The sequence below is a fragment of the Nannobrachium achirus genome (assembly GCF_963921795.1).
Source record: "Nannobrachium achirus genome assembly, chromosome: 7".
Classification (NCBI taxonomy): Eukaryota; Metazoa; Chordata; class Actinopteri; order Myctophiformes; family Myctophidae; genus Nannobrachium; species Nannobrachium achirus.
Genome location: NC_137816.1, coordinates 48,517,206 through 48,537,029, shown reverse-complemented (window position 1 = coordinate 48,537,029; position 19,824 = coordinate 48,517,206). Strand labels below are relative to the sequence as shown.

Here is a 19,824-nt window from a genome sequence, read left to right as displayed (position 1 = left end):
GGGGATGTTATTGTTGGTGACAAGCACACAAAACAGAGGCATATTGCTGGGCAGGAGGACAACAAGACGTTAAGACAGAGATTGCAGGCACATCCAAAGGTACCGAAACTTGTTGAGTGGCTGCTGTCAGAGCCCAGGGCCCTTTAACTTAACACTGACACGTCACAGTGGGTTCAGGGAAGCTGTGAACTGGCCGCGTCTAGAAGTGTCAAATACGTAGAAATACCCTAATGACTGTATGAAGTAGCTTCCTCCAGAGGCTGGGGGGAGTCTGGCATCCAGACTGGAGGTGGGAGTTGGGAGTATATAGGGGAGAGGAGAGAGAGGGATGAATAGGAGCCTTGAACAGCAGAGGAGTGTCCACATATCGTCTTAACAAAAGGCCCTGACAAGCCTCCCAAAAGCCCTGGGACACATTTGGAGTAACGTGGAAGGGCGAGAGAGCATCTACAAAAGACAGTCGACAAGTTGACAGGCTTGGAGGGGAATCCTGACTTACGCCTTTTCCTTTTTTCCTTCTTTTTCTCTCTCAGACATTGCTTGGCTGCATGTGCTGCCTGGTAGCCTATTTAACTGGACACCTCAGGACCAGCATCAAAGCTTCCGCAGTAAGAGGTGCATGTTTTAATGCCTCTCCGCTCTCCATTTGGCCAGGGGGTTTGTCTGGGTGGCGGTGACAGGTTGCGTCTGGCTCAGAAACATACATAATCCTCCTGTGTGCCTGGAAGATCACGTCCAGAGGACTGACTGTGTGTGGTCTGGTCTGGGGAGACTTGCCCAGCCTGGGAAACGACTGGTCTGTCTGCAGACAGTCAGCCTGCATCGAGTACATTCTTCAATCTTTGGGCCAAAACTACGACATTGGTTTCTGCAAGTTGAGACTCAGTGCTAAACTCTAAGGCGCAGACCAAACAGGAAGGGCTGATAATGGAGATCAAACGCTCTCTGTGCAGAGTGTCCTTTATAGTGATGCTGGTGGTGGAGCTAAGCTGGCTGGAAGTGAGCCACAGCATGCACAGAGAAGGAGGGAGTGGGGTAAGTGGTCACATCAACTATTCTGTTATGAAGTGCTTGATTTGGTTTAATGCATGTCAGTGTAGCAAGCTCTGTAGTATACGATCCAATGTTATTATTCTAATCATTGAATTATCTTCATTAAGATATACAGTGTGTTCAAAACCTGCGTGAATGTACGGTACTGCAATTCCCATTCTGACAACATCCACGGAGCAGTTTTTTTGCTTTACTCTTACTTTATTGCCAATGCAAAGCATAGATTTTCACTTGTTGTTGTTTCCCTAATTCACAAAGCCCACACTTATGCAAAAAGTGCACACACTTATATCACCTGTGCACAAGTGCACAAAAAAAATCTAAAGTTACAATTTCAGAGTTAACACTCACACGTCTCACTGTGTGGCGTGGCGGTGAAGTGTGAGTCTTTACAGAATGCGTCACTCCTCATGCAGACCTGCACATTGAATGACGCAACCCGCTCTGCAGGCTGGGTATATCAGTGACTTTCCTCTGCATCACAGTGGAGCTTTTGAACAGGGACGTGCAGAGAATGTTAGAGAGGCAGGGGCTGACATTTCTAAAATGGCCTTTTGGTGAAAACATCGAAAATAGCTGACCTCCAAGCTCACAACGCGTCGCAGCGCAACACGTTGTGAGCTTAGACTAGAGGTCTGCTATTTTCGGTGCTTGATACCACACTGAACTAAGCATAGTCAAGTCAATACTGGAGATGTGGCATACGGCATGGATTCATGGACTGGAGAGGGCACTTTTTACTGATGGATAAAAGGGCAGGGGCTCAAGCCCCCTTTGATGTCTATGTGTGCACGTCCTCCTCAACCCTCCCATCCCCACGTCCCGTCTCCTTCACTCTCATGCCCCGTGGTGGACTGTAAGTACAAGTACTGTACTTAAGTACAATTTTGAGGTATCTTTTTTTTAAGCGGTGAAAGCCGCTTCCAAGGAGTGGCTTTGTGTGTATCGTGCGTCCAGACTCGAGGATTTGTCAAGCAATTTGGCCCTCCAGATAAAATCATTCATTCATTCAGAATTCATAAAAATATAGAACTAAAGCACATAGAAAGTAGAATGTATAGATCTAGAACACATTATGTATAGATCTAGAACACAGATTTCATAGCTCTAGAACACATAGAATAAAAGTTCACCGCTTCACTTCGAACCGAGGTTTGATTTATTTTCTTTACTATAGTATTTCCAATTTTCAATACTTTATTTAAATAGACAAATAATTTTATACATTTTGAAACCATGTAATGGAAGATTTCTGCATAATGATGAGTACTTTTACTTGTGGTACTTTAAGTACATTTTGATGCCTTGAATACTTTTGTACTTTTACTCCAGTAAATTCTGAATACCACATTTCTGATACTTTGAAAGGAGTAGTTCACCCCCAAAATGCCTTTTTCTCTATTGATTAGTCACGCAATGTAGACTAGAGTTCAATAATATTTGTATTTTTATTTATATTCCTAAGACAAAAATGTGATAACAATAAATTTACCCCCATTCGTTCCGGATGGGGACCCGTTTCGAAACGGGTCCCCATCCGGAATCAATGGGGGTAAATTTACTCGAATCAAATTTTTGTCTTAGGAATGTGACAAAAACCAAAAAATATTATTGAACTAGTCTCCATGGCATGAGTAATCAATAGAAAAAAAGTCATTTTGGGGGTGAACTACTCCTTTAAGTAAATAAAAAGTGTGAGTACTTCCTCCACCGCTGCTCATGACCCTCTGGCCTCTCGCTTCCTCGTCATGTCATGACATGTTCTTGTTCATGATGCCCCTATTTTCACTCTGTTTTAATCCACTTACCTCTTTTCCTCCCTTCACCGCTCTCTCTCTCTCTCTCTCTCTCTCCTCTCTCTCTCTCTCTCTCTCTCTCTCTCTCTCTCTCTCTCTCTCTCTCTCTCGCCCTCTGGTTCTCATTAGCACTGCTCGTCTCTCCCTGGTAGAGACTGCTGTGAGGAAACCTCCCTATTTTTCTGTTGTTGTTACTTTCTTCTGATTTAAGTGGAAGCAGTCAGCCAGCCAGCCCCACCCTCTTCCCCCAACATATTGAACACATCAGAGGGCTTGACAGTGTCGTTAACAACTGTCCAGAGGAAATAAAGCAAACATTGCGCAGACAAGTGTAATATTCTATTGAGTGTCGTCCCTGCATGCCTTGCCTTCAGGGGTGTCGCAACCAAATTCTGGGCCCTGGGTACAAGGATTCACTGCGGGCCCCCCATGAATGTTCTTAAAGGTGATACACCATGCATTTAAAAAGTATTTATGTCATATTGTTTATGTCCCAAAAACGTTTTTCAAAAGGTTTGAGGCTAAATTACCACTCCTGAATAGAGAGCCTCTCTCATTTTTGAATGGCTCTCAGAGCATTTCAGCTGCAGTACCACCTTTGGCCTGAACTGCGCCACCCCCCCAAAAATCTTTTTGAAAAAAAAAAATCTTTTTGAAAAAAAAAATTTCTTTGATTTTTTTTTTGTGATGACGTCACAATCGGCAGATGACGTCACAATCGGCTGCAAATCTGAACAGCCTGTTTTGAGAACCCGTGGGATACTTTTAACCTCACCTTCTCAAAACCAGAGAAAGACACAACGGTCAGAAATGGGACTTTGTAAGGATAGAAGGTGCTAGTGGGACCCCAACAAAAAGGTTTTAAAATAGGAAAAGTGAAATTTCATGGTGTATCACCTTTAACCCTAACCCTAACCCACTCAAACCTTTTCATGTGAAGGACCCCCGAAATTATATGTATATGGCCACGGACCCCCATCTCAAAATATTTAGTTCCAGGGACCCCCCCAGAAGCAAAATTTGAGTAACAAATGTTTGCTTAAAAAATACATATAGGCCTATTCAAAGATTTGCACACATTTACACACAAATAGCAGATGTACAAGCTCGCAGCGCGGCACTCGGTGCCACGCTGTAATCCTGTAGATCAGCTATTTGTCAATAGTATAAAATAATTAAGGCCCCTCCACCTTGGGCCCTAGTAACTCAGTCCCAGTCCCCCATCACCCCCCCCCCCCCCTCACCCCCCCCCCCCCCCCCCCCTGTGACGCCCCTGCTTGCCTTGCCTTCCACTCCGCCCCAGACTACAGTAGAAGCCAGTCTCAGGGTTTTTGGAGCTGTGTGCAGCTCCCTATACGTGGCTGTGTGGGTCTGTGTGTGTGTCTGTCTGTGTGTGTGTCTGTGTGTCTGTGTGTGTGTATGTAGCCTGACTTCGGCGCGTAACTAGTGCCGCACCATTTACGCCACTCGCGCAATATATACATCAAAATGTGCGGCTCGGCCGGGAATGGTGTTCTATTACCTTTCGTTCCGATCCGCCTTACCATGCCGACGTAATCGGCAAAAAACGACGCTTAATTGTCCCCATTGACTTATAATGGGACAATGCAAGAAATCACTTTCAAGTATTTTTCTCTCGTAAACCATAGGAGCTACAGTTTCAAACCTCGGAGAGGAGATTCATAATGATTTTAAGAATGAATCGAAAAATAATTACATCACTCGGCCTCATGGTGGCGCTATAACGGCCCACTTTACGTTTTGCCCCGTAACTCTTGAACCGTAGATCGGAAAATTAAAATTCTTTTTTCCCTGGATTCCTTGGGTCAAGACGCATCTCCCCATATAGGCCACGCCCATTTGCGCCAGGATAGATTTTCCGCCATCTTGAATTTTCTCCAAAACACACTTTTTGCTCCTTTTCCTACATATTTTCTTCAAATGTCACAAAAATCGGTACACATGATCTACACACACACACACACACACACACACACACACACACACACACACACACACACACACACACACACACACACACACACACACACAGCTCCACTTCACACAGGTGTGATTTTTTCCTTCTTCTCAGCCTCATAAATGAACTGAGGAAGTCCTCATGTTCAACTCCATCCGCCACATCACACCCCTTTGCTGCTCTTCTGCACTATTGAGAATTCTCTTTAACTTTTTATTTGGTCAGGCAAGAAATGGCAGTAAATGTCTTGAACCAAAACACTAAGGACAGGCTTACATAAGACAACATAAAATACATGACACTTGGCAAGCTGTCCATTTGACAGAGTGAAATCTGCAGTTTGTTTTACGTAACACTGAGAATGGATGTTCTGAAGCAGGGGTCTTCACTCTTCAACGTTATTTCAGATTGTTTCTTAGACTTGTTTGACAGCACTATCATCATAGAATTTCCTTTTTTTTACACTACACATTAACTTCTCTATTAATTCTTGTTAATATATACATGTATTATCAGACATTTAACCACTTACTTAAAGCCTCAATACTACTTAACAGCCATTCTCTCGAGAGTCATGATAGCTTATGAAGAGGGACAGACCGAGTGGGCGTTCCCCTTTCTTTGACGATGGCTTGCCAGATTGCTTAACAGTTGGCTCTGTACTTGGTTTGCTCTTTCTTCCCTCTACAGTACAGCAAACCTCATGCCAAAAATAGACAATCTACAAGGTCACAACTCCTTGTGTGAGCTTGTTGATCGACAATTTTTGGAGCTGTGTGAAACACAGGCTCCCTATACGTGGCTGTGTGGGTCTGTGTGTCTGTGTGTCTGTGTGTGTGTGTGTGTGTGTGTATGTAGCCTGACTTCGGCGCGTAACTAGTGCCGCACCATTTACGCCACTCGCGCAATATATACATCAAAATGTGCGGCTCGGCCGGGAATGGTGTTCTATTACCTTTCGTTCCGATCCGCCTTACCATGCCGACGTAATTGGCAAAAAACTACGCTTAATTGTCCCCATTGACTTATAATGGGACAATGCAAGAAATCACTTTCAAGTATTTTTCTCTCGTAAACCATAGGAGCTACAGTTTCAAACCTCGGAGAGGAGATTCATAATGATTTTAAGAATGAATCGAAAAATAATTACATCACTCGGCCTCATGGTGGCGCTATAACGGCCCACTTTACGTTTTGCCCCGTAACTCTTGAACCGTGGATCGGAAAATTAAAATTCTTTTTTCCCTGGATTCCTTGGGTCAAGACGCATCTCCCCATACGCCCATTTGCGCCAGGATAGATTTTCCGCCATCTTGAATTTTCTCCAAAACACACTTTTTGCTCCTTTTCCTACATATTTTCTTCGAATGTCACAAAAATCGGTACACATGATCTACACACACACACACACACACACACACACACACACACACACACACACACACACACACACACACACACACACACACACACACACACACACAGCTCCACTTCACACAGGTGTGATTTTTTGATAATGTTCCCCTCACTCCCCTCAGAGTCACACAAAGATTTGGCGGCCCCCCAGTAGTAACTCTGAGCCCCCTGCTCAGGGGTTGAAGACCCCTGCTCTAAAGGCCAGTCCACACCAATGATTCACAATGCAAGGAGTTGCAACCTACTTCTTATAACTCTATGGTTGCAACTTGCAACCACTTGCAACAGAATCCCAAATCTGCCCCGACCTGCAATGGGTCAATTCTCTCTGCAACCAATTTCAATGGTTTTGTTGCATCCCGATTCGCGACTCATTGGTGTGGACTGTGGAGGCTGTGGACTGGCCTTAGCCTATAAGAGTTTGATCAACACTCAGATTTCTTAAAAATATATACATCTGAATTATGTTTGAAAAGGTCATTAAAGATGATGGTGGCACATGCCTTGTTGCTGCATTTCTATTGCCTTCATCTCACAGGACTGAAACACCCCAAATGGCCCCTAGAATACTCTCAACAAATGAAAGTGCTGAGAGTGCTCTCAAGTTTCAATTGCACACTTTGACATCCTACATTTTGAATTCAAATGTCTTCTCTAGAATGGCCACAAAGGGGCGATGTGTTTCCTAGCAAGTTCATTATGGCAAATGTAAGCTTAAATGATGCATTGAGGTATGAGGTGATAAAGTCATAATAATGATGGTTGTCCACGGCAGGTTTTGAGTAAGGAGCAGTGGGAGAGAGAGGTGAGGTCAGCATCCAGCCTAGATGAACTGCTGAGGCTGACGGACTTCCCTGACTGGAAGCTGTGGAAGTGTCGTCTGCAGCTGCAGCAGCCACACCCCCAGACAGAGCTCCGCTCCTCTTCTTCCTCCTCGTCCTCCTCGTCCTCCGCGGGGTCTCACCGGTCCACTCGCTATGCTGCTGACTCCTACAGCCTGGAAATACTCAAAGGTCAGATCAGCCGTTCCTTCTCTGGATCAGGGCCCAGGGTCATCAATGTGTCCGTACACGGACAAATGTGTCCGTGGAAAGACTTGGCTTGGAATTTTCATAAGCCCAGATACTGAATGTCAGTCTCCAGGTTTTCTTCAGAATATGTATGACACTGATTTACTATGACACTATGGCACATTAGGAGTCCACTAGTGGTTCTCAAATGTTTTATATTCAAGGACCCCCATCACCTTACAGACCTGTAATGGTCATATTAGATGATGTTAATATTTAATATTAGAGCTGTGTTTGTCTGCTCATTGTGTCCATGGCAAAAAAAGAAATTGTCAAGAATGTCCACCACAAGCCAGCATGGCGATGACACCTGGGGCCCATTTGAAAATCGCATGCAAAGCACTTGCAGCCTGCCCATATCACCACTTAACATGGCTGCAGAATGGCACAGCGGTACACAATGAAAACAGACCTGACATGGTTTAAAGAAGAATATCTATATTTTAATGAAAAATGATGATTACAATATTTTTGCCAATTATTTGGGGGGCCACTTGAAATATCCTCACGGCCCACCAGTGGGCTACAGACCAGTGGGCTATTAATACAAAACATATATTAACTGATACTAGCCTGGCATGGCCAGACTAATATCACTACGCCGAGGGCAATTTCTTTTTTGTAATGGCAGATTCGTAAACCCAGTAGTGCATAAAATAATAAAAAAGTGCACACATTAATGGATTACTAATTACAATCCAATAACATATGTGTTTTACTCAAGTACATTTTTTGAATAGCCTACTTTACTTTAACATTATTTCTACAGAACATATAACATATAACATTATTTCTACAGAACCTTTACCTTTATTTTTTAGTTTGAGTAAAAACTTGAATAGTTTAGTGGCATTTTTTTAAACAAAAATGTGGTTTTGCGTGCCGTGCATGTCTCATGCTGTCTGCTCTATAGCCATAGACGAGGAGTGGCAGCGGACGCAGTGCATGCCAAGGGAGACGTGTGTTGATGTGGCGAAGGAACTGGGCACCAACCCCTCCATGTTCTTCAAGCCGCCTTGTGTTTCTGTCCACAGGTGAGTTTTCACCCATTAAGACCTGAGGCCAATTCTACAAATACCTTCTAAACATAGAGGTATAATATATAACCTTCTAAATCAGCAGTTCTCAACAAGGACCAAGGAGCAGTTTACACGGCAAATCCTGAGTGTTGATTTAACTCTGAGAGTGTACAGATGTATAGGCAAATGGAATGAGTCAGAATTACAGACTCGTAAGGGTCCATTTTGCCGAGCCATGAGGCCCATATGACTCGGCCGAGCCTCTTAGGGCAGGAGCCCATCTCCTGTTTCTGTAGTGTGAGGCAGCTTGATGTAGTACACCCCCTGGACATGTCGCAGGGACTTACCCCCAATCCAACCCTTGATGCTGAGTGCCAAGCAGGGAGGCACTGGGTCCCATTTTTTAGAGTCTTTGGTATGACCCGACCGGGGTCTGAACCCCGATCTCCCAGTCCCAGGGCGGACGCTCAAACCACTAGGCCACTGAGCTGGTCCCCTGAGTAAGGAACCCTGAGTTGTTCCCTTTGAGAACCTGCCTGATGTCCACTGTGTTAAGAGGCTCAGTGCTATTGATTGACTGTGTATAAACCACATCGATTCTGGAACACTTCTTTCATCAATTAATCTAGAACATCACATGTTAGATGTGCAGTCATCACATCACATCACCATATCTGCTCCGTCTATAAGCGTTTTTAAATCTCAGGTTAAAACTCACCTATTTTCTCTAGCTTTTAATCTCATCTGAGATCTGAGATCATCTAATGTTTGCTTTTATTATGCATATACTGTATGTGTGTGTTGTGCTCATGTTGACACTACATATTATGCTCATGCTTTTATTGTTTGCTCCTGCTCTGTACAGCACTTTGGTCAATTTCGGTTGTTTTAAATGTGCTCTATAAATAAAGTTTGATTTGATTTGATATCCTAATTTGAACAGAGGAAATAATGATGGCCTGGGTTTGATGGGTCAATGAAGAAGTTGCCAGCACTCAAGGAATCTCCTTTTTAAAAGTTTTATTTACCTCACTGGTCAAAGGAAAACGTATGCGTTTTGACCTAAGTCGACCTAAGGGTTTGATGGGTAACAATTTTTATGAAGCACACGTCTATAATGCATTATAATCTCCTTATAACACTGTATACATTCAAGTCGTTATAAGCACTCAAAAATACTCATAATGCTTTATAACGAAAAAACATCGCATGGATGCACCTGGGACGTATCCTCAGCGATGTAGCCCAAGCTCATCGGGGTTTCGGGTCTCGCAACATCATACCCCTCACCTGGGTGACCCAGCCAGGGTTGATCAAGTCCCGACTTACGTCCCAGTAGCTACCCACAATCAGTCCCACTAGGGAAAGACAGGACCATTCACTCCACCACTCCAGAACTACTCTGCCAAGACTAGGGAAAGAAGTCTGGCGCTTGGAAGGACTAGGCTCTGTGGATTTACTCCTGTCCGGGCCCCTCCTAGTCTCACCATGTCCACTCCTGCTCTCACCAGGTCCAGGACATGTGCGTTGCACCAGACTTTAGCCCCAGACATTTCACTCAGGAGTGGTGAATTTTTGAACTGCAATGGTACTGCAGGCTGTACCTCGCCCAACGGCGGTGCTGCAGGCTCCGCTTGCGGCTTGAATGGCCCTCCTAAAGTGGGCTTTGTTGGGCTTCTTCCTCACGGAAGACACAGGCTGGGGCGCTAACCCAACCTGCTCCCGGGTGCCGTCTACATTCCGGCTGTCACTCGTCTCTCCGGTGGTCACCAGACTATTCCTGGTTGTCACGTAGTCTTATAATCATATCACAATTATATAAATCAAATTTTAATAAGGGAAATGATCATAATACTACATTGCTGGTCACAGACATTATCATTAGAATAATTTGGCCTTCATTAAAGTGTATCCCATTTTAGTTCCACAACAGTGGAACATATATGACAGTTTTATGTATTTAAGTTTTTCCACAACCAAGATACAACGTGTGCACCTTCCTTGTAGGTGCAGTGGCTGCTGCAACAACGAGGGTGTGACTTGCAGGAACACAACCACTACATACGTCAATAAAACTGTGAGTCCTCAAATGTCTTTTCAGCTTGTAGTGGATATTCCTTTGTAGATATCCTGTAAGTGTAAATGGATCAATATTCTCACTCATTCTCTCACTTTCGTGTGTGTGTGTGTGTGTGTGTGTGTGTGTGTGTGTGTGTGTGTGTGTGTGTGTGTGTGTGTGTGTGTGTGTGTGTGTGTGTGTGTGTGTGTGTGTGTGCGCGCGCCTGCGTGCGTACCGGTATGTGCGTGTGTTTGTGTCCTTGTCCTCCCCCACTCAGCTACTGAGTGTGATTCCATTTAAGTTTGGACCGGAGCCCGTGCTGATAAAAGTAGCCAATCACACAGAGTGCAAGTGCTTGGAGCCCTCCATAATACGACGCAATGCCCGACCACACAGGAAGAGCGGGTGAGTCACCAGACCAGAAAATGTTTTTGTCATTGAGATGGAACATTTACACGAGAACACGAGAGAGTACTACTACTACTTTGACAAATACCATTTGCATAAATGTACAGTATTACCTCAGAATGCATCATTCCTGAATTCCTTAGATTTTCACTATGTTAGACACTAGACAGAAAACCGACATGCATACCAAGCTAGGCAGACAGTTTGGTTTTTGCCCATGTTACAAAACCAGTCTGGGACATTAAACAAACATACCAAATTCTTCATCTTATATTATCATAATCCCTGCTTAACTACTGTAGCAGTCAGTGTAAATCATGTTAAAATGGTAAATGTTGAAGATGTGGCTCTAAAATGTAGGCCAATTCTCCAAACACAGATTGGAAGGCCTCTACAGAAAGAATGCTAAATATGGCTCTGTTATAAAACACTATTTTGATTCTCCATTGGGTGGGATAACAGGTGTTCTCCCATGCACCACCAAGCAGAAGACTCCAGAAGACTGTGTGCCAGTGGGCTGATCTGGGACTGCATGGCAGAGCGGTGTATACCCTACCCCTCTACCAAACCAGGTATACTGTGATACCCTACCCCTCTACCAAACCAGGTATACTGTATTATCCTACCCCTTTACCAAACCAGGTACACTGTGATACCCTACCCCTTTACCAAACCAGGTATACTGTATTACCCTACCCCTCTACCAAACCAGGTATACTGTATTACCCTACCCCTTTACCAAACCAGGTATACTGTGATACCCTACCCCTTTACCAAACCAGGTATACTGTATTACCCTACCCCTTTACCAAACCAGGTATACTGTATTACCCTATCCCTTTACCAAACCAGGTACACTGTGATACCCTACCCCTCTACCAAACCAGGTATACTGTATTACCCTATCCCTTTACCAAACCAGGTACACTGTGATACCCTATCCCTTTACCAAACCAGGTACACTGTGATACCCTACCCCTTTACCCAAAACCAGGTATACTGTATTACCCTACCCCTCTACCAAACCATACCCTACCCGTCCACCAAACCAGATATACTGTATTACCCTACAACTTTACCAAACCAGGTACACTGTGATACCCTACCTCTTTACCAAACCAGGTATACTGTACAGTATTACCCTACCCCTCTACCAAACCACGTATACTGCGTAGGCAGTGGTGTAAAGTAACTAGGTACGTTTACTCAAGTACTGTACTTTCATTCCACATCCTCACTACTTGCGTGTAACGTAAAAATTAAGGAGCATGAGAGTGATTTCCATCCGGCAGCAGCTGCCATCATTCATTCAGCTGCCACATATGATGATTTCCAGGTTACACTGTAGCTCCCTGTCAGTGCATTAATAGCACCACCAGCTAGTGTCTCAGCGACCTTGAAAAGATCAAGTTACTTGGTACATTTACTCAAGTACTGTAGGCCTACTTACTGAGGTAGTTTTTACTTTACTGGAGTATTTTCAGTACTTTTACGTCTACTCCATTACATGACAGAGGCAAATATTGTACTTTTACTCCACTGCAATTATTTGAAAAGTTTAAATGGAGTTGGAACACTAAGTTCGGGAGGAGATATGTCCAAGCAGAGGACAATCAACCACCTCTAACCAGCCACCGGTAACTCTACCCATGCCACCCTGTGCCAACCACTCATCCATCTCGTATCAAGCCGACAACTCCTCCTCCACCAATCACGGTGGTATATAAACCCGACGTGAAAAAATGGCGGCGTGCATAGTTTCCAGTAACCCACCCTCCCTCCCTCTTCTTTCATTTCTACCTCTATCCTCTCTACAGGTTCCAAGTGGGGGGTCTCTCTACATACTTCAGCACGGACGCGTGCTCTTGACCCCTAAGCCAAAGTACCTGGGTCTGCGACCCCCCCGGAACCTCCCCCCTCATGCTTGCCATCCTCCGTCCGTGCTCCTGACCATCTAAGCTGCACACTACATGCTTGCGTGTGGTGATGACCTTCGATGATCATGCTAGCACCCCAAATGTCATTCTCGTGCCCACGGCCATCTAAGCTGCACACTACACGCTTGCGTGTGGTGCTGACCTTAGATGACCACGCACTCAGAGTGTCATTTCACGCCCTTGGCCATCCAAGCTGCACACACCATGCTCGCACCCCCATGTCATCCATGCCCCGATGACCAAACCGGCACCTACGGCTTTCATGCCCGGATGCCCGTGCCGTCTCCCCCATGCTGTTCGGGCGTCATAGCCATCTAAGCCGCACACAGCGCGATTACGTGTTGTGATGTCCTTAGATGACTATTTCGCACTCAGCATCTTGGCCGTTTATGCTGCATGTCCCATGCCACGCATGCGATGCGCCCATAAACGACCATACTCCAAAAGCTAAATGTTGTTCATGCCCTTGGCCATCTAAGCCGCACACTGCACGCTTGCGTGTAGTGCTGACCTTAGATGTACATTAGCACTCTGCATTCTTGGCCGTTCATGCCACACATCTCATGCCGCGCATGCGATGTGTCCATAAACGACCATACATACACCAAAACCTAAATGTTGTTCGTGCCCTTGACCATCTAAGCTGCACACTGCAGGCTTGCGTGTAGTGCTGACCTTAGACGACCATTAGCACTCTGCATTCTTGGCCGTTTATGCCGCACATCTCATGCCACACATGCGATGCGCCCATAAACGACCAGGCTCTCGCTCTTATAATAAACAACCTTAAACCTATATTTTGTCTGATGCTTGGTCTCTCCTAGTGAACTACTGGTTACTTTGTAGATTTTGATTATTATTATTATTGCAAAAAAAATACATTACCCACTTCAGCCCTATATACATTTTGGCCATTTGAAAATAGCCGAATGGTTGCCTATTTTTGCCAAATGTTTGCTTATGATAATATGCCCAGTAACAGGCATGTAGCACAAAATTAAAGGACCACAATTGAAACAGGCTTTTTTCCCTTTTCTATAAAGTATTCAATAGGGACGATAGGGTTCTTGTTGTTAAAAATCTGGCTTTTATCTTGACTTTCTGTTGACGCCACTACCTTATATAGCTTGACATGTCTTCATTATTTGGTGTAAACCTTTACATTCCCCTGTTTTAGAGTTTCCTCTCAACACATGGATGCCTGACTGTGAGATTGATGTGGAGCGCTGTGACTGCCTTCCTAGTCCACTGCAGCCGCCCCTCAAATCCAAACCCCTCTACCACTGTCCTCTCAACTTCACCATCTGTAACACCAGGAGAAAACACTTCGACTACAGCTCTTGCAGGTACTGTATCTCTGTGTCTGTAGCTCTGTGTCTTTTCATGCTAAAGAATAACAAGATATACAAGTAATTTCTGTTCGAAAATGTGTACAAAAGTATTTGAATATATATATATATATATATATATATATTTTAACTAAAATGGGTTCTAGTGGTCCCTGGAACTAAATATTTTGAGATGGGGTCGGCGGCCAAATGCATATAATTTTGGGGTCCTTGAGCAGCGGGTTTAGAAGAAGATTTTTAGGCCTCAGGTGGGTTAATTATATACAGTCACATAGCATTTGATTTATTTATTTTGCTATTGTGGAGCACTGGGTCTCTGCACTGGTCTGGGGACCCCCAGGGGTCTTTGATGGGGTTCCAGTGGGTCCCCAGATAAATGATTTAGTTAGAAGCTAAATGAAGTTTGAGCATACAGTGAATGAATACACTGAATGGATGCTAACTTAATGAATGGATATCTCAGGTTCTACACAGTATTATAGTGTCAATTTATCCTGTGTTGACCCAGAGTGTAGATAAAAATTGTACACTCTCACAAGTAAATGAACACTAAAGGATTTGACTGTGTGTTTATCTTGTACAAAGTCATGTGTTTTCAATGCTGATCAACAGTCCCTCTCTCTCACTCTTCACAGATGCAAGTGATACTTGTGCCAGTCAGCTGTGGGGATTAAAATGACAATCTGCTAGTGCTTGCCCCGAGGAGCACGCAGAAGCAGAGACAAAAGGCTTATAATTTATTTACAGTATTATTTATACCAATCATTTGAACTAATTGCTTCTTTTTTTCCTGAGATATTAACTCACATGACCATGTTGATAAATAATTTAACATGTTTTTCTTGCTTAATGTTTGATTTGTACATTTGGCCTTTGTGCACTGAACAAACATGAGTTTAATGTTTGATAGAACACGAAAGATTGATACTTTTACAATGTGACAATGTAAAGGAAATGTGTATTATTGAGAATAATAACTGTCAAGTTGTCTATAATGCTAACTGGTGGTCTTTGTGTCATCATTTCCTACAAATAAGAAAACATTTACAGAAACCCCTCTTTCCTCCCAAGATGAGCTTCCTTGTGTGAGTGTTTTACAGGCACTACTTTAAAAATGATATCATGGATTAACCCATTTAGGCCTGAACACATTATGACGCAATATTTTATGCTTTAAATATAAAAAAATAGCAGATATACAAGCTCACAGCGCGGCACAGAGTGCCGCGCTGCGAGCTTGTAGATCTGCTATTTTTGAAAAATCGTGAAAATGAGAATTTTGACCCTATTCTATAAGTGTCTTTTGAATCCTTCTAAGATTTTTGGAAAAAACTATGTTTCTATGTCAGCAATCTGGCCAGCCATCGTCAAAGAAAAGGTCCTTTTCACTTAACTGGAGCTCAGTTAGTCTGTTCTTGAGAGACTACTATGTCAGTGGTGGTCAAACCTTTTCATGTGAATGATATGTATTTGGCCAAGGACCCCCATTTCAAAATATCTAGTTCCAGGAACCACCCAGAAGCAAAATTTGAGTTACAAACGTTCGCTTTGAAAATACATATAATCAAAGATTTGCACACATTTTCACGACTTTTTCAAAAATAGCAGATCTACAAGCTCGCAGCGCGGCACTCGGTGCCGCGCTGTGAGCTTGTATATCTGCTATTTTTCACTGGTTGGGTTAATGTATACATAATGTGCAGTGGTGGGAGGAACTCTGAGTTTTACTTAAAGGAGTAGTTCACCCCCAAAATGACTTTTTTTCTATTGATTACTCATGCCATGGATAGTAGAGTTAAATAATATTTTTTGGTTTTTGTCGCATTCCTAAGACAAAAATGTGATTTGAGTAAATTTACCCCCATTGATTCCGGATGGTGACCCGTTTCGAAACGGGTCACCATCCGAAATGAATGGGGGTACATTTATTGTTATAACATTTATGTCTTAGGAATGTGACAAAAAACTAAAAATATTATTGAACTCTACTCTCCATGGCATGAGTAATCAATAGAAAAAAGTCATTTTGGGGGTGAACTACTCCTTTAAAGTAAGTAGAATGACTTGTTTTCTATCAATAACACAACCCATGAAGCCTCGCATTGGTGTAGATTTGTGCATGCAACATGGAGCTTCCGAAGCCAATCAAATTATTACAAATGGGCTTATTAATGGGTTAATGGAATGCAAAAGAGAATGAAACGGAGAAAAAAGGAATCAGAGAGAGAAAGATTGTCATTCAGTTTATTCAGTTGATTGTGATGACATGTTATGTCAAATAGGCCTACAAAAAAGTAGATATTAACTCAATAATGTAATAGAAGTGAAGATGGACAGGAAAAGAGAGGCAGGGAGAGACACGCAGCAAAGGTCGCCAACCTCGGGACTTGAACACACGGTGCGCTGTCAGGCTATCAGAGCCTAAGTGCCCGGAACGCTAGGCCAGTGGTCCAGGCCTTTACCATCTGTTCTGTAATAAGTCTGAAAATAAATCTATGGCTATAGAGTCAACCCAATGTTAATGTTGACACAAATACTTTCCTGGATTGAATGAGTTAAGTGTCAATATCTTGAATTGAGAGTATTTTAGAAGAATTCATTTATTTGTGGAGCTCATACACTCATGGTAATAACCAATCACTGCCTCTAGATGTCATTGAAGGACAGCTGAGATGAGCTTTTTGTCAGCTTTTAGGGTTCTATCTTCAGAGCAGTGGTGAAAGAGTAGTAGCAACTAGAAGCAGTGCTCTTCTGAGCACAGGTCTCCGCCAGGTCAGGTAGGTTATTGTGAGGGGCTGAAAACATAGTCTCGGCCATGCCTTTCGGGCTGGCGGAGACAATAATACAACATAAAAATATTATAAAGTTAAGTCCTGTATTCAACAACAATTCAGTGTTTCGATTTTGATATTCATTTTAACAGACAGACATTTTAAACATGTTAGATTCATTGAAAACACCTGTTTGTTCTGGTGACTGTCCTTCTATTCTAATGTTTCTTTTTTCTTTTTTTTCAATTACTTTTTTCATTAATTTGCTATATTTTTGGGGAAAATGTGTGTTGAAAAGTTTAGAAAATATGTACAAATCCTTGAATATATACTATACACATTGTTGTCCTTTGCCATTGAAGTAGGCATCTATACTGTACTGCCAATATACAGTAAGGGAAAAGGTTTGCAAAGTTTGTTAGTCTGTCCACTTAGTCTGTACTTGGACTGTGTTGCGATGCATTGTGAGCTTGTAGATCTGTTATTTTGGGCTAATGTTCTCCCCAGAATATGGATGATGGGGTTCAAGTGTTTTAAAAATATCAGCAATTAATTGAATTGTATGTTTGACTTCATGCTGTGAAAAAAAAAACATGCAAAACCAATAAGCCTGAATTATTGTGGGCAGATGATTGTTCAAAAATGAAACGAGAGCCAGCTTTAAGGCCTGGATGGAAGGTCAGGCAAGCATTGAAGATGCACATTTCTTGTAAACAGCAAACAGCAACAATTCATACAAATCTGCAGTTATTGTATTCTGTGGTAATAGATAGCCTACAATTGAGTCAAGAAATTGTGTTTTCAGCACCATCGTTTGGCTGTATGAAATGTTTCACCTTTTAAAGGCATAGCAATGAGTAAGCCTTGGTGACTGTCCAACAGGGACGTGCTGGCCATTGGGAAAAGCGGGACAACTCCCGCACGGCCGGTTCATTCCCGGCCAGTCCAGGCCGGCCATTTGGAAAAAATTAAAAATAAAATGTCGGCCTTCGTTCCATTCTCGTATCTCCAAGTTTCAAATTCGTAGATTTTTTCGCAAAGCAAAGACCTGCTTCATCATACAAGGCCGTCGCACAAAAGTAGTGAAAACAGCCGATCTAGATCGGTGTGAAAACAGCCGATCTAGATTGGCTGTTTTCACTAGTTTAAATCATTTTTAAAATGATAAATACAAAACAAACAGTTTTGGACATACAAGGTTTCCACCCGACAACGACAAAATATAACTCATGTAATTGGCCCACTGGCTTGTCACTTGTCATGATCTGAAATGGCAAATCTTTGAGTAGCAGCAGCGCTATAGAGAGAGATCTCTCTCTATAGCACACAATGAGGGCCTCTCCAACTCTTTTTCCCAGCATGTCCCTGCTGTCCAACCTTACTCCAGATAGCGCATGACTCTAACTTTGACATGTTAAGTAGAGGGTTGACAGACCATGCAGGACAGATATTTGGCATGGTTCTTATATTACCATTAAACAAACACTGGCCAGACTGAACAGTGTGCCCAGTCTGCCCACCCATCAAACCCGGGGGCATAATTTCCTTTCCTCTGTGAGGCACCAAATTAGGATATGGTTTTGTGATGTGATGACTGCACGTCTAACACGTGATGTTCCAGATTAATTGTCTGATGAAAGAAGCGCAGCAGAAGCTATGTGGTTTATACACAGTCAATAGAACTGAGTCTCTTAACACAGTGGACATCAGTCAGGTCAGTGGTCCTCAAAAAGGGTCCAGGGACAACTCAGGGTTCCTTAAGGGGGTTCCAAATGGACCCTTACAGGTCTGTAACTCTGAGAGTGAAATGGAACCAGAGGGTCCCTCTGTGCACTCTCAGATTTGTGGGGGTCACACCGCTGAGTCTGATGTAGCCCTAATACGTCATTGGAAGATGCTGCTGTGCACCGAAAATAGTTGATCTACAAGCTCACTTGAGGATAAGGGGGAAAGCACAAACAAATTAGTAGGATCCATACATCTGCTCTCAGTCAGCAAACGTCTTCAAGCAACTCCCTCATCATCTTGCGAACGCACACACAAATAAACACGATCTCACTCAAAAGCACAACAAAATGTTTATTTCTTAATCAGTTCATCATTTCTTTTTAATATACAACTGGACACATGTCACTGTTTCACAGAGTTATAGGTACATAAACTTCAACATTTTGTTTTGAAAAGTGCAATATAATGTTTTAATTATTATAAGTATTATTATTATTGTTACTAATACTACTACAGTTGAATTACTACTATTACTACTACTTCTATGTGAAAATATCATTGCTGACACATTACACATTATTTGACATTTAGAAATGCTGAGTGACAGTGCAGTGCATGGAAATGAGTTGTATATCTATCATTATTATCAAAGGTAACATACTGCAGTTAGAGCAGTATGTATTATGTATGTACAGTATATACTGTAGGTTATAACTATCATTTATATCATGTGTTCACAGGTGATGCTCATAAAATAAGGGATGTGGTGGTGGCTATTGGTAAAAGAGGTCACCTTCAATCCTTTGATCCCACTCTGTCAGTAGTTTGGACAGTTGGGCAGTGTTTCTTTTTTGAGCGGTGGTCACAACGCTCCTATACGTGGCCGTGTGTGTGGGTCTGTCTGTCTGTCTGTCTCCGTGTCTGTCTGTCTGTAGCCTGCAGTAACCTTTTCTGACCACACATGTTAAGGGAGGGGCGCTGTTGCACACACACACACACACACACACACACACACACACACACACACACACACACACACACACACACCACCGCTCAATTTTTTTCTTTCATCTAATAGGCTAATTTTACTCAGCATGATGCATCCTATTCCTGAATACGTTTAAGATCTGGTCAAAAAGGCAAAACGTTCAAACAGAATCAAAGATGACTGAACAGGTCACTAAACAACTAGTACAGATGTTTGTGTTAAATAGACATGCAAAAGGAACATCATAGGTAC

The 19,824-nt window shown here is 42.9% G+C and overlaps 1 protein-coding gene across 1 annotated transcript; it reads left to right on the top strand.

The window, feature by feature from the left end:
• Window positions 1–927: 927 nt before the first annotated feature.
• vegfd (vascular endothelial growth factor D) lies at window positions 928–14,730 on the top strand (the record flags this gene model as incomplete). The annotated part of the gene is made up of 8 exons (XM_080730282.1): window positions 928–1,035; window positions 7,019–7,256; window positions 8,227–8,347; window positions 10,340–10,409; window positions 10,669–10,796; window positions 11,262–11,371; window positions 13,914–14,082; window positions 14,721–14,730. The coding sequence occupies 8 exons, from the start codon at window positions 928–930 to the stop codon at window positions 14,728–14,730; spliced, it is 954 nt and encodes a 317-aa protein (XP_080586408.1).
• Between the last annotated feature and the right edge of the window lie 5,094 nt (window positions 14,731–19,824).